The sequence below is a fragment of the Carassius carassius genome, chromosome 23 (assembly GCF_963082965.1).
Source record: "Carassius carassius chromosome 23, fCarCar2.1, whole genome shotgun sequence".
NCBI lineage: Eukaryota > Metazoa > Chordata > Actinopteri > Cypriniformes > Cyprinidae > Carassius > Carassius carassius.
In genome coordinates, this window is record NC_081777.1 from 5634236 (window position 1) to 5656178 (window position 21943).

The 21943-nt window shown below is 37.6% G+C and overlaps 2 protein-coding genes across 2 annotated transcripts in view; both read left to right on the forward strand.

Annotated features, from left to right (window-relative positions):
• Positions 1-3492, forward strand: part of ddx6 (DEAD (Asp-Glu-Ala-Asp) box helicase 6) — a 28435-nt gene extending 24943 nt beyond the window's left edge. The window contains exon 14 of the mRNA XM_059506083.1: positions 52-3492. The gene's annotated coding sequence lies outside the window, so the exon portion shown is untranslated. The remainder of the gene's footprint in view (positions 1-51) is intronic.
• A 7465-nt stretch (positions 3493-10957) lies between these two features.
• treh (trehalase (brush-border membrane glycoprotein)) lies at positions 10958-20953 on the forward strand. The gene is made up of 15 exons (XM_059506082.1): positions 10958-11697; positions 12146-12246; positions 12344-12491; positions 12724-12811; positions 12894-12994; positions 14369-14461; positions 14730-14846; positions 14957-15079; positions 15245-15294; positions 16060-16260; positions 17426-17643; positions 18105-18216; positions 19247-19359; positions 19807-19860; positions 20286-20953. Exons 1-15 carry the CDS (start codon positions 11618-11620, stop codon positions 20427-20429), a joined length of 1743 nt encoding a protein of 580 aa, XP_059362065.1. The 5' UTR covers positions 10958-11617; the 3' UTR covers positions 20430-20953.
• The last annotated feature ends 990 nt before the right edge of the window (positions 20954-21943 follow it).

The following is a 21943-nucleotide window of genomic DNA, read 5'->3' on the forward strand; positions in this document are numbered from 1 at the left end:
GTACACGTATGTTTGACTTTTAACATTAACTTTCTTTTCTACCTCCTCCAGATCACCAATCCTTTGTCCCCTTTCCCCACCTTTTTTCCTTCCCTATTGTGTCTAGGGAATGGGAGGATTTTTTTGTTTAAACTATGTTCCGTCTGTCTTCCTCTCCCCCCCCCCCACTTTATTTTCTTGCTTGTTTGGTGCCACCACAAGGAATGTGATGTTGTGACGACCCAATAATCGGGACGGACTTATGGCCTCATAAAAGACTGCTTCACCGATATTTTCATCCTGAAGACTTCAAATCATTTGAGGAGGGAAAGAGGGGACATGAGGATTTATCACCCAAGAAAAAGACTACTCATCGCCTGCAAGCACATTCTCACCCCACTCTCTCTCTCTGTTCCTCTGCTCATCTTCATGTTTCTAGTCATTTGAAACAAGTGCCTTAAGCAGTCTAACTTGTTCAAAAAGTAATAACCTGATTTTTTTTTTTTTTTTTTCCGCTCTTAACTCATTTGAAGATGTGGTCTTGATCTTTCTCTGGCCCTCCCGTTTGACAGAATAATTTTGCATTTGCCACCTGTAGATTTGAGGCGACGAAGAACAGGATTTCACAGCGGGAGAGTGGATGGGGTGGCATGTGCGATTTGTGCAGTCTCTGGCATACTTGACTGTCATGTGAAGAGAAGCCCCCTGGAGAACTGAGATGATATCAGTGGGCGTAAAGACAATGATGGGGCTAATGTTCCTATGGCAAGCTTTCAAAAGTCAAACAAGGCTCCCAGTGGCGCTTTCCTTCATCTGCTCATGGAACATACCATTCCTCTAGAGACCCATAACTCTTTCCCTCTCTGTCTTCAGTGGGCCAACACTAAGAGACTTGACTAGACTCAGACCAGCCTTTCTCCTTGGCCATGAGGACTCCTGCTTTGAGACGAATGTGGACTTGTTTGTCTTTTCGTTTTTTTTTTTTGTTTTTTTTCTTCCCTTCCCCATTCCACCTGATTTATGTGCAGTTTTGCATTGTTATTGGGTAGGCACTCTGTCCTAAATGTGCCATTTATACAGATCTGGCACGTTGTAAACATTTTTGTAAATACTTTTTTTTTCTTTTTCTTTTTTTTTATGGATTGTTTTAAAACAAGCAAAAAAGGCTGGATGACCATTTGAAGAGTGTCAAAAAATATTTAGAAAATCAGGATTTTGTCAGCACTGGGCAGCACTTAACTAGTTTATGCTCTTTTTGCCCAATGGGAAGTAAGTTTAGCAGGGTTTAAATCTTTTCAGGCAGTGCACCACCCTTGTTTTTTTTTTTTTTTTTTAATATAAATTTTTTTTTTTTTTTTTTTTTTTTTTTAATCCAAAAAAATACTTTCAAAGTTCAGTAAGTTTCTAAGCGTTTAAGCAGGTGGTAGTTATTTAGGCTTGCACTTCACTCTAAATGATTAACTCTCATCCGTTACCCAGTGTTGACAAGTTCCTGACATGGGTTGCTCAAATAAATGGCCTCATTTAAAGGTTGTGAAAACATGAGGCTTATTTCCTTTCCAGCCTTTTGCTTGTTAGACTGACTTATGAAGCACTCAGCAGAGTCCCTTAGCCTGGGTGACTAAACGTAGAGATAATTTAATATTATCATCATGTAATAGTGCAACTCGCTGCAGTGCAGCTCATATTTGCAATGTGCAAAAATGTTGAATTGATAAGCGAGATGTGTAGCTGTTACATGTGTCTGTGTGTTTTTGCCACTGGCACTAGGACATGACTTTAAATGGACCGTTTTGGGGGGGGGGGTTCAAAAAGGCTTGGATGTTCACATTGGAAAAAAGAAAAACGGACAAAAAAACAACTGGATGCCAAGACTTCTAAATGATGGACTGACATAATGTAGCAGCAGAGACATGCAGTGCATTGTGCGTCAGCGGGCTTTTTATTTATTTTTATTTTTTTTGTAATGACCATGTTCTTGAGATGCTGCACAGATTTAACAGAAGAATCTAAACCTTTGCATTGTGGGCTGCACTTAAGTTTGAACTTTAGTTCAAGGGTTGGGCAATAAAACGGGCTGCACATGATTTGGGAGCACTTCCTCGGTTAGGGCAGAGGTATACAGACTGAAAGGGAGATTTTAGTTTCTTATTTTGGGGAAGCATTGTGGTAGGGACAGGGGTATTTTAACATGGGGTCTGGGGATTTCATGGGTGCTGATAACCAAATGATTTTTTTCTTTTGCAGCAGAATATTTAACCCCCTCCCCCCAAACACTAAAAGGCTTTTTTTTTTTTTTTTTTTGGCGGGGGGATTAATAGGGGCTTGCTTGAGACACTTTAGCCCTTCTGCTGCTTTTTGAATAAGTTACGCATTTTATGCAACGTTACGGGGTGGGCGGATGGGAGGGATACAGTTTTGCCTCTTGATTTATAGAATTTACTTAATTTTACGTTGGAAATTTAACATCACCAACGTCCCCATTTAAAAAAATAAAATAAAGATAAAATACAGGTGAGGGTTTTTTTTTTTTTTTTTAATGGATTGGCTTTGTCTACTCCGGCGTGTTGCTGTTTTCCCTAATACAATTAAGGTTTATGGTTACCAAATTCTGAGCAAAAGTTATTTATCCCATATTCTAGAAATTACGCAACCTTTTCCCAGTGACATTGCTTGAATCCAAGCTTGTATTCTCTTCTCTATAGCACATACCCCTTGGTGTGTACATCAGCAGTCTAATCCCATTTGGTTTCTTTTGGGCGATTTTTAAACATCTGCCCATAGAGAGGAGTATACGAGTTACTGGGCTCTTTGGCAGCAGCCCAGTGTTTTTCAGTAACCACTTGCAGTGAAAATCACCATTCGTTCCTGAGATGCTGTAAAGCGGCATGTAATTGGATGTGTGGTGGTCCTTGCCGTGGGTGGTTGGGGTTTTGATTTTAATTTTGTTTTATTTTCATTTTATTTGTAAGAATGAGGTGGAGAACATCTCGCCTGTTTAAGAATCGTTTTCATACTAAATTGTCATCTAAGTCCACTCATTCTTAAAGGTGTTTTTTTTTTTTTTTTTTTTTTTTTGTATCTGGGTGGGTGGGTATTTTTTTTTATTTTTTGGCTGCCCTGATGTATCTTTTTGTGACTCTAACACTATCCACCTGTTCAGTGTTGGGAGTACAGGAATACATCAGTCTGGGTTGGTGGGAGGGAGGGAAATGGAAATAATTGGTTTCAAAGATTCTAATAAACAATTTGGGAGTTCAGGGTAAGGAAAATATGATCTGTAAACTTTGCCCTTAAATTTATGACTTATTTTTATTTTTTTTCCAACTTTTGGCTACTGCAGATTAAAATGACCAACCAAATTTAAGAAATCAAAATTGTTTTTTTTTTTGTTCTTTTTCAATTGCCATTTGTCTCAGTGATGCTACAATTTTAAATATTTGAGATGTGTGAAAAATGCAATGGTTAACATCTGATGGTTTTTGTTTGAAAATAAAGCTCACTGAAGTTCCATATGCGTGTAAGGAGTCTTTTTACTGCGGTGCTCATGTAAACAAAACCCACATCGTGTTGCACTTAAAAGACCACTTTATTACTGTGCGTTCACGTCGCCGCCGTTGAGAGCATCAAATCGCTCTGGTCGCGCTGCCAACAATGCTGTAGAAAGATTCATGGATGCTCTGACGTAGATCAATGCTTCTCTTCAAGTGCACAAGATCAACAAGCTTGTTTGCTTATAACGTTACCCTCCTTGTGGTCAGTCTGACTGATAAGTTAACCATTAAATATAGTTGTGGACAAAGTATTAAGAACCTTTACCTAATGTATAAAGCACTAATTCCACACTGTAAAAACTGATACACGTAAAAGCTCTGTTCTTTTTCTATTGTTTTCTTTGTTTACTAAATGTAACATGACTAAATGTAAAAGTGCTGCATTGAAAATATGACTTAAGTATAATTGGGTATAAACATTACTTAATGAAAGTATAATCAGGAAAATGTATTTAAATGTTTAAAAGTGAACTGGGACTATTATAATGTTATTAGGTTATTATTCCTATAGCATCAATGCGCATCAGCAGGTCACCAGGAACACCAACAATCTCAGACACCTTGGTCCATAAATAATTTTTATGTCCTTGTACGCAAACAGGGACACGTCGTAGATGTAGTACTGTTCCATGGTATAACAGTAATACTCACTCTCTCTAGAAAGTAACTTGTAGTCTTGAACGCAAATGGAGAAAAACTAACTTGGAAGATTTTAGAATTGCGTGGAAAAACGGTATGTCCAGCTATAGACAGGCTCTAAAAACTGCCAGGGCAGAGCATATCCACAAACTCATTGAAAATAACCAAAACAATCCAAGGTTTTTATTTAGCACAGAGGCTAAATTAACAAATTACCAGATGCCACCTGATTCAAATATTCCACCAACATTTAATAGTAATGACTTTATGAATTTATTCACTGATAAAATGGATAACATTAGAAATACAATAACAAATGTAGATTCTACAGCGTCTAACACTTCAGTTTCATCCATTGCACCCAAAGATAAACTGCAGTGCTTTACAAATATAGGACAGGAAGAGCTAAATAAACTTATCACTGTATCTAAACCAACAACATGTTTATTAGATCCTGTACCCACTAAATTACTGAAAGAGTTGTTACCTGTAGCAGAAGAAACGCTTCTCAATATTATTAACTCATCGTTATCTTTACGTCACGTCCCAAAACCATTCAAGCTGGCGGTTATTAAGCCTCTTAAGAAACCAAAACTAGATCCTAGTGAACTGGCAAATTATAGGCCTATTTCAAATCTTCCATTTATGTCTAAAATTTTAGAAAAAGTTGTGTCTGCTCAATTGAGCACCTTCCTGCACAAAAATGATCTGTATGAAGAATTTCATTCAGGTTTCAGACCGAACCATAGCACAGAAACTGCACTTGTTAAAATTACAAATGACCTGCTTCTTGCGTCAGATCAAGGCTGCATCTCATTTCTAGTCTTACTTGATCTTAGTGCTGCGTTCGACACCATAGATCATGACATACTCATAGATCGATTACAAAACTATACAGGTATTCAAGGACAGGCTCTAAGATGGTTTAGATCCTACCGGTCCGGTCGCTACCATTTTGTTTACTTAAATGGGGAGTCATCTCATTTATCATTAGTAAAATATGGAGTCTCTGCACTGGCTGCCTATTAAGTTCCGTATCAGTTACAAATTATCATTACTTGCCTATAAGGCCCTAAATGGTTTAGCTCCTGCATACCTAACTAGCCTTCTACCACGGTACAATCCATCACGCTCCCTAAGGTCACAAAACACTGGACTTTTGGTAGTTCCTAGGATAGCAAAGTCCACTAAAGGAGGTAGAGCTTTCTCACATTTGGCTCCCAAACTGTGGAAAAGCCTTCCTGATAATGTTCGGGGTTCAGACACACTCTCTCGGTTTAAATCTAGATTAAAAACGCATCTCTTTCGCCAAACATTCAAATAATGTATCTTAAATTTTGAGTGTAGTTGCATCTGATCAAATGCGCATTTTTATTCTTTAGCTTGGGTTAAACTAATTAATTTTACTTTGTTGGATCAGTAGCTATGCTAATGATGTCTCTATTTGTTTCTATGTTTTGTAACTAGGATTTACACAAGCTCCAGTCTGGATCCAGAACACCTGAGAAGAGATGATGCTGACCCGTCAGAGGACCTCAGTTGATGCTTACCCATGAATCAACAAACAGAACTAACAAATATTGCTACAAGTGTGACTGCATCATTTAATAATTATAAATTATTAATAATATTAATAATGTTCATCGTCTGGTTGACTACGTCTTGTATTAATTTTTCTAAAAATCCTGTCATACATGCACTAACTGACAGTCACCACTTATAAGCTATTACTAAATGTTGTAGAAACATTTTTTGCTGTAAAGTTGCTTTGTAACGATTTGTATTGTAAAAAGTACTATACAAATAAACTTGAATTGAATTCAATATTTATTTTTGGGTGAACTATCCCTTTAACAACTCAGCGCGTGCGTGCAGCATTCAGCACTCCACCAGTTGTTGCTATATATTTATTTATTTATTATTATTTTAATTCAAATAGTCTAATTGTATCGTATTTACTTTTAAACTTTTTCCAAATAAACTTTCTTGTACTGCCATCTTGTATCATAATTCTATCGCAGACGAAAAATATTGTCTTACAAAGTAAACGGAATAGTTTTATTAAATTTGTCTATTTTAAATGTGGACTCGAAATCAACATCAACATCATTGCAAGATCTCCTAACTTTTTTTTTTTTTTTTTTTTTTTTTTTTTAAGAAGATCTCCTAACTGCAGATCACATGATCACAAACGGATTTCACTTCCGTGAAGTGACCATCAGCATGTTCCCTTCGCTTAATGACTTCTGGAAGGGCCATTCGTGAAGGGATTCAGTTGTTCACTTTCGTTTGGAAGGTCCCTAGAAATGGAGTCTACTTCCCGAAGTGTCCTTCAAGGGCGCAAAAAAGCCTTTTGGAAACCGCGTCATAGCTCATTTCCATAAAGTTGCCCTGATTTCAACTCTCCTCGACGCTCTCAACGTTCAAGTCGTGCCGCGCAGCTGCTCGCCGCCGGTTCACTTTGAAAATGAATGCCTTCCGGCCACTTTGACGCTTGTCTCGACGCGGCGGTGTGAACAACACACGGTTAGTCTCTAAGGCTGTGTTCGAAATGGCACAGTTGCTTACTGCCCAGTACACAGTGTATAGACCCCTTAATCGGCTACGTCACTATGACGTCACCGCTCTAGCTGGAGGCAAAACATAAGGCAGAACTCATAGCAGGTGCGCTAAAAGTTTGAGGTTTTGACTTTAAAATGTCTTATTGTTGGGGTTTTGGCTGCCAGAATAGAAGGAACAGCACTTTTGTTTCAAAACTAAAGTTTTACCGGATCCCGGCAAAATTCCTTCACAGAAATCAAGAAGACAACTGTGGTTGAATGCAATACGGCGTACAGACTGGACGGAGATGATCATAAATAATGCTCGTGTTTGCAGTGCACACTTCATATCAGGTAAAATAATATATGCATATGAACTGGTGTGTCGGTTTTATCTAGTAAATCAGCAAGTTTCTGTTTTATAGGTGAAAAGTTGCCAACCATAGGCGTCGATTTCGGGGGGGACGGGGGGGACGCAGATTTCGTCATGAGTCATTTTGTACCCACCACTTTTTTTTTTTTTTTTTGAAAACCTCGAGTTCAATTTAGCCGTTCTGCTGCTGCGCTGGCTACACGCTTTTCTGTTCATTAAAACTGCAACAACTGTAACTTTGGGATACGTTCTAGATTGGGGGAGGGGGAGGGGGAGTCATCGTGTCACTGAGGCAGGTGCAGCTCAGCTGACGTGCGTAACTGCTAGCTAGCTAGCTAGCTAATAACATTGTTTGTCAAAAAGAGTGACAGAATGGGTTATTCATTTAGCCGATAAGATACCGGCACTTACTGTGCATGTCTGCTTGGCTTTAAAAAAAAGCTCTGATGTCCTGTCCACTTCTTTTTGACATAATGCTGTTATTATTTTCTCTATATGACTATCGCGCTTCTTTTTTTTAAAGAATGTTTTTCAAATGAGTTGACAGTTTGGAATGGACAGTGAACGAGCGTGAACGAGGCTACCTAGTCTTTGCTGGGATTGGCCAGAATTTCTGGCGAATGTATCATAGACGAGCAAGTCATTTAGCCTTCATACAATATCACAAGGTTGCATCCTAGTGCCATGGACTATAACATATCAAAGTGATAACCTGTAGAACAAATGGACGTTGTTGTACACACAGCATGGGTCTGCAGACCATTGACACAAAGGTAAGACGCGATAACTTATGTTTATTAAGATTTGCTGGTATTATGGCTAGGTCTTGTGCATTTGCACACAAGGGATCGGCTGTTTTAATTCTTCTCTTGCAATTAATGTTACGTTAGACTTCCTTAGCCACCAACTTAATTAGCTAGTTACGGTTTGCGTTCATACAGCAAGTATTGGGGGAGATGATTGTTGAGTAGTCAGTATCTTGTTTAATTATTGCTTGAATCTATTGCTGAATTCTGGAATAGTTGTGATGATGATGATGATGATGATGATGATGAGGAATGGATCAAGTTTTAGTCAAAATGCCTTATGTAGATTGGATGGATGCATATTGTTGTGAATTGAGAGCAGTCAGATCATGGTGTGATAGTCAGTAGTGTTCATCTGTGCTACACGTATTTTTGCTTTTTCAATCTTGATAAAATTTGTAGTGCTTAAGTTGTGTTGTGTGTAGATATGGTAAATTGTACTGGGAATTAAATCAAATTATTACATGGCTTGGTTGAATTCCACTGTAGAATGAAGTCTGTTATTTCTTGATAATAACACCGTTGCCATGAAAAACAGAGCGTTGCTATGGACGCGGCAGGATTCTAATCGTAGAGACGGAACTATTTTCTTTAGCGGAAGCAATACAATCGTGTTTAAATCAATAAACTATTTTTTTAAATCAATATTTTGTGTCAAATTATTGATTTATTTGGTGGGTAGCCATGTAATAAGCGGGATAATGTAGAGCGAGGCCCGATTTTGGGTTAGATTTTTTTCCCCGTTTTCAGTGGTTATAACAAAGCAACATGAAAGAGAAATTTGGTAATCATTGTTTAGGTACATTAAACCACGTCATGGCCATGTCATATTGTCAACATGGTACTTATATGATGATATGAAGCAGATTAGTGGGTCATATATCATATGTCTAATGCTTTGTACGGCTTTCTTCTTCATAAAACGAGTCGGACATCACATTTTTGTATACATTTTTATTTATTTACATTAATAAGATACAGGACGTCTTTCAAAACATGACCTGCGCGAAAGAGAAAAAAAAATGCATCATTGTACCCAGCACTTCTGAAAATGCACTTCTGAATGCGTCTCTGTCCCCACCACATTTCAAACCAAACTGACGCCCATGTTGCCAACCTTCAGCGCACTAGCTAGTTTAAATGTTAAACAAACATACAGCGATAGATGTGTGTGCCATCCTTTGAATGGTCTCTTAAAATAATACACATTGCTAATCATAGTTAGCCCAGCGATAGGTTACATTAGAAAATAAGCCTTGACAAAATTCCCCATACCACCCAAAAGTAATTCATATGGCCGTATGGCATACGGGTCAGGTAGCCTGCTTCCATCCGCGAGAGTTAAAAAAAGAAAAGAAAAAAAAGCTGTCACGGTCCCGCAGAGTCAGGGACTGTACATATTCGGACAGTTCCGAACCTTCTTCTGCATCCATGTTTAATAAATCCCTCCTAAAACGTGTTCGCTTACGCTTGTCAACATTGCGTCCACGCCTCTTTTTGCTTCCAGCTAAGCCCCGCCCACCCAGAGACGTTGGAATGTTTACAAACTTTTAAGGGGTCTATACTGCCTGCTATTTTTTTTTAAATAGTGTGTGAAACAGTATACAATAAGGACAAATGTTTCAGAGTAGCGTGCTAAAGTGTTGTCACATGACAAAACATTAATTCAGCACAGCTGCTGAGGTTGTTACCTCACAAATAAATGTACTAACTAACCATTCTATTTACAAAGGCTTGCTAATTAAGGATTCATACTAGTAAAGAATGCTATATTGCCCAGTTGAACTCATTTCATAATTAATGGACTTTAAATATACTGAGCAGAACTAATAATTGTGTAAATAGTAGTTAGGTGGTAGATATTTATATTTCAGTACAGTAGTATATTATAAAACAGTATGCAATAACATAGTGTGTTTTATGTATGATCATACTTAAAATTATTATTAAATGCAACTTTATTGGGACAAAAACCTCCCTACGCCTATACTGCTAAACATCTGATAAAACTGTATTATTGAGATGTATTATTGAATGTATTATTATTATCCTTTATTTGATGCATACAGAAAATTTGCACACTATGCACAACATAAATACTGGATAATGCAGAAATAGTAAGTTGATAGTATGGTATTTCGAACACCGCATTTATCTGAGAAGCACCCTCAGATCGAGGCGGGGCTGCAATCTGATTGGTTCGATCGTCTTTCATAGACACATGATAGGAAATGTGTGCGTAGTTGGTGTAGGATGGAGTATGTTGTTTAAAAAGCTAAAAACGATGTGCAGTTTTACAAAGCCTTCATTACAATGCACGAAAAAAAAAAGAAAAAGAAACATTAGCTTGTAACTCGCCATGTCCCTAAAATTATATTTGCTCAATTAAGCTGATATTTAGGATAACAGACGAACAACCCATTACATTTAGTAAATTAATTGTGTTGATTATCCACAGTGGGAGGATCAGGTCTTCAGATAGAAGAATGAATTATGAATTAAATAATTTGAATTTTTTAATATTTCATATCATCGGCGTAAGAGAAAGGAAATGAAAAGGATGCATCAGCATTGTTTTTTTTATTTATATAGCATGACAAGACAATCATAATAATAGTAATGACATTTGACATTTGTTTCAGGAAAATATCTTGCTCCTCATTTTTAAAGTGAATAAATCGAGAAACTTTTATTTCTACCGGCCGGTGATGATTCTGAAAGGACATAATCTGTTGCTATATTAATGATGAATGCAATTTCATGATCCTCATGCTCTTATTTTAGTGCAGTTGTCTCACAGCCACTGCAGTCAAGTATAGAGATAAACTTTATAAAGTATCATCTGTTTATATTAAATTAATATATTAAATTGTTATCTTCTCCAATAGCCTACCCATTTTGTGACCATTATTGAGCCTGATTATTTTCAATCAACTGGAATGATTCTACGCTTAACGTGGCGTAATGCATTAAAACTGTGTTTTTAAAAGACCAAACTCAGTAACACATAAAATATATATATATATATATATATATATATTTTTTTTTTTTTACTGAGTTTAGTCGTCATAAAACACCATTTTAATGCACAAGCCACGTACTTTCACGTTAAGCGCTCTAGAATGTCCCAGTGATTCATTGTGAATTCGATTGGTCCAAAAGATTAAACTTGTCGCAGCTAACATCTCGTGATACAATAAATCAGACATAGTGAGTCAAGTTAACAATAAACAACTGTGCATTATAATGAAAGCTTTGCAAAACTGTACAGCGTTTTTTAGCTTTTTAAACAATATATTCCATCCTACACCAACTAAGCGCACATGTCCTATCATGTGTGTCTATGAAAGATGATTGAACCAATCAGAGCAGGTATGCAGCCCCGCCTCCATCTGCAGGCTGCAGCCGGGTGTACTTTCTAAATCTCAGTATCCAATCCCACATTGTTTCGCTAGATGTCAGTATTTTTAACTTGCATTTTCCAGTAAATGCTACTTATGTAACAACTTCATGCTGTGACTAATAATAGTCCATGTACTGATATCTGACAGCTAAGCCAGCCTAGTCTTATCCTATGCTGAAACTGATTAAGTTAATGGCTGTGGTATGATTTTTAAACTCACCCTTTGCCTTATCGTTGATAAACAGGGTTCAGAGTTTTAAAACCCAGGAAGCAGTGCACTGTCTGGTCATTTCTTCTGACTACCAATAATTTCGCTTACCAAGATGTGTTGGCGAATTCTGGTGATCTTTTCGTTCATTCATTTCTTCTCATCTGGGGACACGCTCCTGGCACCTTGTGACAGGTTAGTTCCCACAGGCACGAGCCTTCTGTACTGAAATCTGAGCAGCTTTTCTGAATTATCAGTTGAGGTGGCCACATTTGATATTGAGATGATTACTTTGAGATAAACGCATGTGCAAATCTGTCTTTTTGTCACTTGGGTTATGTAAAATGATTTGTGAATTTCTTTATGAATAATCAGCTTTGAACATGGTCCTCACTGGTTTACTTCAACAGCCACCATATGTTATTCTTAATATGACTGAACTCCGAGTCAATGACAAAGCAGGTGGAGGTGTGAATGCAGGGAAGCTGAACTTTGAACCTTAATCAAAGAAGAGCACTAGAAAGAAAGTTATTGATCTTGGTTTTACGAGCTGAAGCTGTGAGTGCCAGAGAAGAAGTGGGCAGACTCACAAACTGCCTGTTATTCTGAGCATCAGATGCCTGACATGTGTTGTTGCCACCAGTCAGATCTACTGCACTGGAGAAGTCCTGCGACAGGTCCAGATGGCCAAACTGTTTGATGATGACAAGTACTTTGTAGATATGAAGTTGACTAGAGCTCCCGGTGAGTCAAGCATGTTTGATTTGTTCTGATGCTCATCTGAAAAGCTCTAGGCTTGTGATTTTTCTGTACTCTCTGCTATTTTCCTGCTTACCCGTAGAAGTCGTTGTGGAGGCTTTTGCCAATCTGAGCTCAGAGTTCCCAAATAAGACTGTCCCGTCCTCAGAGCTACAGAAGTTTCTGCAGACATACTTTGAAGAGCCGGGTAAGGAGTTCGAGCAGTGGACTCCTCCAGACTGGCATTCAAAGTAAGAACATTTTGAGTGGAACTGTCTTGAAATGGTTCGCCCCAAAAGAGAAACAACGTCATGTTGTTCTAAACCGGAATTCCTTTACTTTTATAGTGGAACACAAGTGTTCCAGAAAAGCCATACTGGAACTGTATGACCTGAGGGTGTGTTCATTTAAATTTCTGGATGAACGATTCTTTTAAATTTGAATGTTAATAAAATACAACCATCTTTGTTCCCTCTTCGATAGACCAAAATTCTTGTCCAGGGTTTCTGACTCAAAATATCGCAGTTGGGCTGAAGAACTGCACAATTTATGGAAGTCCCTTGGTCGAAAGGTAAAGGTTGGTTTTCACTAATGTATGGGACTGTGTACCACTAACTAATATTTATCTTCTTGCTATATACATGGCTGTGCAGATCCGTGATGATGTCAGAGACCACCCAGAGCTGTACTCACAGGTTTACACCCCACACCCAGTTGTCGTGCCTGGTGGCCGCTTTAGGGAATTCTATTACTGGTTAGTCTCTCCTTTTATCACACACATGGAGAAAACCCTAACCGTAAACCTTTAAAGACAGACCTGTTGTAAGTCAATGGTAAATGCTTTGGTTGAAGTCATCTGTTTGCATTATTGCAGCTAAGAGAGAAATTTTCATTTTTTTTTTCACATTTTATGTTCCTGCCTTATCTGCTTTAAATTACTTTTATTCCCACATCAATCTGCACTCCATAAACCATAATGGTAAAGCAAAAAAACAGGTTTTTAACATCTTTGCAAATTTATTAAAAATAAAAAAACTTAAATGATTCCATTGCATAAGCAATCGTAACCTTATCTGAGACAGTTGAAATTTAGCTCAGGAGCATACATTGCTTGTAGATGTCACTACACTTCGAGTGAAGTTAACCTGAGGCAAATTCAGTTGAATGGATATGACTTGGAAACTTACAGAAGGACAAACATCAGTGCAACACTTCACTGATCTGGGCTTTATGGCAGTGTGGCCAAACTCAATCCTCTCGTCAGTTAAGACACATGAAATACAATGACCTAAACACACAGCAAGAGTGGCTTATAGACAGCTATATATACAGTGCCCTACATAAGTATTGGAACAAAAAATGTTCTGCTTGCTGTGGAGTAAAGACATTTGCAAATGATTAAAAGATGAATATGAGACAACTACAGAATGTCACATTTTATTATTAGGTCTTTCGACACATACATGTTTTACCAAATAAAAAGGACAGCACTTTTAGAGTTCATCCCACTATTTGATGTGAGCATAAGTATTGGGACAGTTGAACTTAAGGCAGATGGAAAAGATTAAAAGCTATTATTTAGTTGCAGAACTCTAGTGTGCAATCAGAGCATTGAGTCTGTGTCCCATAGTTATCACCAGACTCTTTGTCTCATTCTTTGAAATGCTTTTTCAAGCCTGTTATACAAAGACATGTTTTAAAATCACTATTGTAAAAATGAACCAGCATTACTGAAAAAGTGGACGAGCGCTAATGCACTCTTTTCTTGGTGACCATACTGTTATTGGACATTTTCACTCATGAAATGCATATAAATCATGGCTGTTAGTGGCATACAGTGAGTTTCTACATTGGCATTGGTAGTTTATAAATATGTGTAATTCTGCATCCGCACCACTAGGTGTCAGTGTATGTCCACAGCCAGCCCTCTTGCTGGGGCACACATCATGCACGGATAAATATGTTCAATACTGTCAAATATGATTGCATGGTGACTTTAATAAACACATAGTAGCACCCTGACAACTACCCACAACTCAATAGCATCATAATGATTAGTTCTGCTCTGGCAAAACCCACTCGTATTTTCTTTAGAAACTGTAATAATCAAGGTGTTTTTGTTCTTTAGGGACTCATATTGGATATTAAATGGTCTCCTTTTGTCAGAAATGACCGAGACGGCTCGAGGAATGATTCTGAACTTTGTGTACCTGGTGGAAAGGTGCACTTATTTCTCTTGCTTTTCACATGATCAGTTTCATTGGTTTAAAACATTACCGCTAAATAACAGATATTTGACTCCTAAATGATTAAATGAAGTTCATTATTTATTTACCTGAATGATGAACTAAGTATGATTGCTTCAGTTCATAATAATTAACTTAGAAATGCACAAGCTTTTTTTTTTTTAAATATGATTTTATATTAATAATACAAAAGGACTTAAGCTGTAAAACACTCACTTACTGTTTTCCTTCACTTTCATTCAGATACGGCCTTGTCCCAAACGGTGGTCGGGTTTATTACGAGCGGCGTAGTCAGCCTCCCTTCCTTCCGCTAATGGTGGAAAGTTTCTATGAGGTCACCGGAGACAAAGACTTCCTCAGGTAACCTTCCCGTCTAAACTGCCCTGCTGCAGGTTTGTTGAATATTGAGGTGTTGCACTGAGCCGCTCTGAACAACACCTCTGCACCGCATGAGCTCTGTGTGTGTTTAGGCAGGTTTTGCCAGCACTGGAAACAGAGTACAGCTTTTGGATGCAGAATTGCTCTCTTAATGTGGCGATGAGTGGACGGACTCACATCCTGAATCGATATAATGTACCGGTGGACAGGCCGAGGTGAGACAACTCATTAACACCGTGCAGTTTAAGAACATGTCTGGGTCACCACCAAACGCAAAATGAAATGTGAAAAGTTTCATTCGTATTACCGTGATTCTCATTACTGTAATAAAGTAACACACCTGGATGCATTCCAGTATTTCAATCTGTGACTATTTGCAGACCTGAGTCATACAGTGATGATGTAGAGCTGGCTGAGGGCCTGTCAGCAGGTAGGAATCTAGGTGCTCTATCAAGGCCAAAATGCAAACTACTTTTACCTATTAAAGGTATAGTTCACCCAAATATGAACACATCTGAAAAGGTGTTCATCTTCAGATCGTTCAAGATGTAGATGAGTTTGTTTCTTCATCAGAGCAGATTTGGTCAAATGTAGCATTACATCACTTGCTCGCTAATGGATCCTCTGCAGTGAATGGGTGCCGTCAGAATGAGTCAAAACAGCTGATGAAAACCACAATAATCTAGAAGTAATCCACGTCCATCAATTAATGTCATGTGAAGCGAAAAGTTGTCCATCCATAATTTTGTTTTCTCCAGTGAAAAAGTTACATTGGGTTCAAGCACCATTTACAAGTCAAAACAGATCTAAAAAATATATATATATATTGGTAGATTTTGATGTGGGAGGTTCACAGGGGATAGATTTTTTTCACTGGACGAAGAACTGGTATTATGGTAAAAAGTTAATGATGGATTTTTTTCTTACGAACAGCTTTTTGCTTTACAAGATATTTATATTTATCAGGTATTTAAGCTTTCAAGCTGATGGCACCCATTCACTGCAAATAAGTAATGTAATGCCTCTATATCATGGGTGGCCTGCTGGTGGATACATTATGAAGGTGAACAATTTTTCATTTTGGCTGAACGGTTCCTTTAATTTCCTGATGCTTACATGTACCACAACAAGATTGTTAAATGGAGTCATATTAAAAGGTATTTATTTTGTGCATGAATATGACTGTGTATTACAGAGGCTCAGAAGAAACTTTGGAGAGAACTGGCATCTGGTGCAGAGTCAGGCTGGGATTTCTCTTCTCGCTGGTATATAGACAGCACAGGCAGAAACAGTGGCACCCTGAGAGACACAAAGACAAGCTCCATCCTGCCTGCTGACCTCAATGCCATTATGTGCCGCAATGAGCGTCTGCTGGCCTCCTTCCACAGGATTCTGGGTAAAAACACACTTCTGTGGATCTAAACACAATACTGATTTAAAAAAAAAAATTAATACAGTACTATTTAGTAAATGCCTAGAGATTGGCATACGTTTACAGTTAACAATGCTAGTTCGCTATACAAACTAATTACCTTATTTCACATGTTCTCCCGATCATTTCCTGTCCTATTTTTACTCATATCTTTACTGTGTTATAACTGTATCATAAAGGATGGGTTTAAACTTTGTCAAAAATTTTAATCTGGAACTAGAACTAGCAAACTTATCAAACTTTGTCATAAAATCATAATATATATATATATATCCATTATGGTGCACCATATCAGTTATCAGCCTTGTTTTGAGTTTGAATTCTGAGTAACCAATTGAATTCCCAGAAGGGTGCACTCTTTTAAACCCGTAATGCACTGTCAAGGTTTACATTTCCCTTTTTTTCTCCCCTGCAATCTTTGTAGCTCTGATTTTTTTTCTTCCACGTTTTTAGTGAAACATCCTTTGTAGTTTGTCATCATGTATGACAAATGTTTTGGTAATAATTTATTTTTGTCATTAATAATTTTCAGGTCAGCAGTAATATCACTTCAGTAAATTAGAGATATCTCAGTATTTCAAGGCAGAAGATTTCACACAGAGGAAATTATACTTTGTTTGATCTTCCAAATATTTGGCTATTACTTTAAGTTAATATATCCACCTAATCAGCTGATGTCATTAAATTTAATAACTTCATTAGGCTACTGCTTAAATGAGGACTGATGGTCATCCTTGGTCGCTGAAATGAGAGATTTATTTATTAGATATTATTTAACAATACTCTCTCTCTCTCTCTCTATATATATATATATATATATATATTAATAATGTACATGTTCAAAATGTCTTAATCCAGTTTACTTTCTTTTTTTATTATTTGATGAATAGAACATTCAAAAAACAGCATTTATCTGAAATGTAAATATTGTGTAACAATGTTCAGTAAAAGTGTTTAAAAGTGCTAAATAAGAGTATAAAAATGACCTGATCCCCAAACATTTGAACAGTAGTAGTGTATATGTGGTAGAAATGGTTTAGTTCTATTAGCTATGAGAATTAGGCAGCAGAGACTGAACAGCATGGTTTGTGTGTTTTATTAAAAGCACTCTGACAATCTTTTCCTATAGGTGATGAAGAGAAGGCAGCGGAATACGAGAAGGCACTTTCTGCTAGAATTAAAGGGGTTGAAAGTCTACTGTGGGATGCAGAAAGAGGAGCCTGGTTTGATTTCAGCATGGTGAAAGAGACCCGGCACCTGTCTTTTTACCCATCTAACCTGGCACCTCTCTGGGCACAATGTTACTCTAACCCGGAAATGGCCAACCAGGCTGTGCAGTACCTGACGGTGAGCCTACCACTGTACAGTACAAACCCTTATGTTAATTACTGACCTTTTATAGTGGGTCATATCATAAGCAGGTGACATATACAACATATGCAGTGCTTCCTTCCTGCAGACAAGCTCCAGATGTCTCACCTTTGACATAATGCTGCTTTAATAAGACCTTCCATCCGCACTCACAGTAAATTATTATTATTTCTTTCTATCACATATATTCCCTCTTGAGTAACACTACAGTTCGCCTCCAATTTTTTTTCTCCTTATTAATTTGTCTTAAATACAAGAGAAAGGTATTTTTAGGTTTCACAGGAAAAAAAATGAGATCTCAAACAGTGGGAGATTGCATTTCCCTGAAGCAGGCTCCATGCTCAACAGCAGATGGCACTCTTTGCACAATATTCCTGCTTTTCACAAACCTTTCCTCTTTCTGGTCATGTATTCTCTCTCTCTCTTTCTCTATGTAGGGTAGTGGAGGTCTGGACTATCCTAACGGGGTTCCCACCTCTCTTAGTAAAAGTGGGCAGCAGTGGGACATGCCCAACGCCTGGCCTCCGCTTCAACACATGATTATAGAGGGTATGTAGTCATTTAATCTTGCGGCAGTCATCATTGAAATCATAGATTTGTATAGTGCTATATGAGTAGCAGAAGCAGCTTTACATAAGGTCACAATGTTAATGTTTGTTAAATATGAGTATAGGTGCATGAAGCAATTTAGAGCTGATGATATAGTTGTATTATACATAAATATACATTATTTACTTATTGTGCATATTCTATAATTTGACACCTTTCTGGTGAAAATGACATCAACTAGGCTTAAAGTGAGCAAATGTCTTAATAAAATCAGGACAGTCACTATTTTTCAAGCCGTGGTCTTTCGTTGATTGCTACAAATCAGCATTTTAAGCTAGCTTCACTGCGATTCAGACCAGCAGCAGTGTGATGTGTAGCCTTGTGAAATGAGAGTGGCTGGGCTGTGTAGTTCTTAGACCTAATAAAGCAGAAAGTATTTAATAAAGAGCTACATCTGTTGGGCCGACGGTCGTCTGGTCACCCTACTGAGAATGTGCAGGATTTTGGTTAATGTTAAGTAGTAGCCAAATCGCTCTCTAGGCCAGTAGTGATCATGTTTTACTTAAGACACATATTGTTGATTCAACACTGTCTATTGTTGATTCAACTTTATTGCCATTTTTTGCCGTTTGTTTCACTGGGAACCAAATGATTAGGAGAGAACATACCTGAAAAAAAAGAAACCTTTTGATTCTATAGACAATAACAGTTTGGTTCTCGCCCAGCTGCTAACTGCAGTTTACTGCTTACCGAAGGCTCAGGCTGGCCATAATACATGAGCATCAAACACACATTTTGCAGATCAGCCACTTCAGTTGACTTGAAGCAGTGTGCCTGAAGAATCTTCGGTCTGTTCAATGTGTGAACTAAATCACTTTATTCCCTTCAAAATTAAATTTACCTGCTGTCACATTTTGTCTGTGAGTTTGGGAAGTGACTATTAGGATGTGATTAATGATGCTCAGTAGTTGGTGAATTTTCCATTTAAATCACCCACCCACTTCTCACCCAATCCATCACGTCTTTGCAGGTCTCTCCAGGCTCAATTCAGCCCACGCTAAAGAGCTCGCCTTCAGATTGGCCCAACAGTGGATTCAGACCAACTGGAGGGCGTACATAAAATATGAGGCCATGTTTGAGAAGGTAAAGTCCACTAAAATCCACTCTGGACTGTGTCTGAAATCACTTTGTCACTATATCAGTGGAGTAATGTAAGGAATAGTGTCCGATTTTGGATACCCCTGTTGTATACAGCCCTGGGGAAGTCGTGGCCAAGTGGTTAGAGAGTTTGACCCCCACTGCTCCCCGGGCACCGCAGCATTAAATGGCTGCCCACTGCTCCGTGTTTCTATGTTTAGGTTAAGTAATTTCACTTTAATGGTAATTAAAATGTTATTAGTCAGTTATTTAAATGCGTTATTTTATAAAATGTCACATTGCATTGTCGCTTTTAATGTAATGTAAATTGTAAAATAAAATATTGCTTATAAATAAATGTTATGACTTAGTTTTCACTTACTGTAACTTCCTCACTGTCTCTCTCTCTCTCTTTTTCTATGCAATTCTCTTCACCTCGTGTCCTTGTTACAGTACGATGTCAACGGTGATGGAAAGCCCGGAGGAGGTGGCGAGTATGAAGTTCAGGTATTAATGGTCTGTTCATATTTACATATTCAAATTCATAAATCTGCTTCGGAGCTGGGCACAGCGCTTCGGAGACATTTTAATCTCTGGAGGAATTAGGGGTAAATTAGAGTTCTTCAGTCCAGCAGAACCGTTCTTGAAATGTAGAATCTCATTTTCTCCTGGACCCTGAGGACCAATAGAGTGTCTAGAGTATGAACGGCAAATTAATAGAAGCTCAGATCATCAATTTCCAAGTTCATAGAGAAAATTTAAAAAGATGTATCATAAAAAGTCTTTATATCAGACATTGACATTAGTATTGCAAGCTTTAGTACTGCTATTGTCGATCCCAAACCAAATTAAACTGTCGAATGGCTCATCTTGTGGGGTTTATGCAACTGTGAATGATAACCCAAACCCTCCATCTTGTTTCTTTGTCATAGTTGGGTTTCGGGTGGACCAATGGGGTTGCTCTACAGCTGCTTAACCAGTATGGTGATAGGCTGAGCTCTGGAGGGAGTGTCCTGAGTGGCAGCATTCTGATTGGACTCATCTATCCCATCTTAAAATCTCTGTTCTGTTCCTGATCTGTGAAGTCTGGAGGCTAAAGCAGTGGAAACATTAGAAAACTCCACATCTGCATTCAACAGCTGAAGCTGAAATGATTCAGTCAATGACTTTCTGTCTGACTCGCTTGCTTTTTTTTCATGGAACTAAGAGGGAACCCAAAAAGTTTAGCAGAGAATAGCATGGTAACACTTTACAATAAGGTTCAATTTGTTGACATGAACTAATGCTATAAAAATATTCAAAAGCATTTACTAATCTTCGTAAATTTTTATAATATTATTTAGTAACACAATGTTAAACTCATCTATTAAGTATAATTTAATGGACCTGAGCTGACATTAACTAGCAATAAACAGTTAACAAAAGTGGAAAATAAAAACACTGTAACAAACAAATTCATTTTTTTGTTAATTTTAGTTAATGCATTAACTAATATTACCTAATGGGACCTTATAGTACATTTTAACCAATGGTAGTTTTTATAATTTGTTTTACACTCACCTGAAGACTGCATATTTTAATGAGATCTACCCAGAAGTAACTATGGTAAAATAATATACCAGTCTGCAAGGCTGTGATATGAACATGTAGCTGATATAATCCAATGGAAAATTATAGACATCGTGTTATATTTTTTCAGGTTCATTGTCTTAGGTAGTAATTAATGTCTCTGCAGTGGCAGGATCAAAAGATTATCATCATGACTAAAACTGAGCTGACACTGCAAATGGTAATTTGCTCTAATCTAATTAGAAGGCTTATTGCTGATCGGAAATTTGCACATACTGTTTATGTGGAGTATGATTATTATGTGGAAAAGTGTTTCTGTTTGACTCAGAGCCTGTGTGTGAACAAGTGTATTTTTAGAGAAAGTGTGTGTGTGTGGGGGTTGGTTGACATTTTCTTTCATTTTTAGTCACTGGGCTTTATAGTTAACTTTTTGTTCTAGGTAGTGTGTGTGAAGGTCACAAGCCACATCTGAAGAATTGCTGACCTGTCAAACGTTTTTATTTTTATTTTATTTATCAAGAAAAGCATTTCTGAGAATAACTGACGAAAGAAAGTGCTAAGATGAAGTGATTGTGATTCTGCAGGGATTGCTCATCGTCATACCAGTGGGAACACAATCATGGCTCAAGTGTTTTCATTTATCTCATTACCTATTTATTCTCACTGAAATGAAATTGCACAGATAGTTCGATAAGCCATGAAACATCTTCTCCACAGCTGCTTGCTAGGTCAACGTACTGCGTCATTGTGTATTTTAAACCGTGAGAGTCATAAAATCGCCTTCATATTTTAATACATTGGATAAAATTTTAAACCGTTTTCATGACCGAACATGAAGTGAAAACAAAATGCTCTCTTGCAAGTGATATGTAAAATTATATACGTATATTAGTCCACTTTATATTATATACTTCCTATCCTGTTAGTCATTTATAAAATAATTTCCTTGATAACATCATCCAGCAGGAAGTGACAACATTTTGGAGGGAAAACAACAGTGTGTAAAAACCAGTAAGTATTA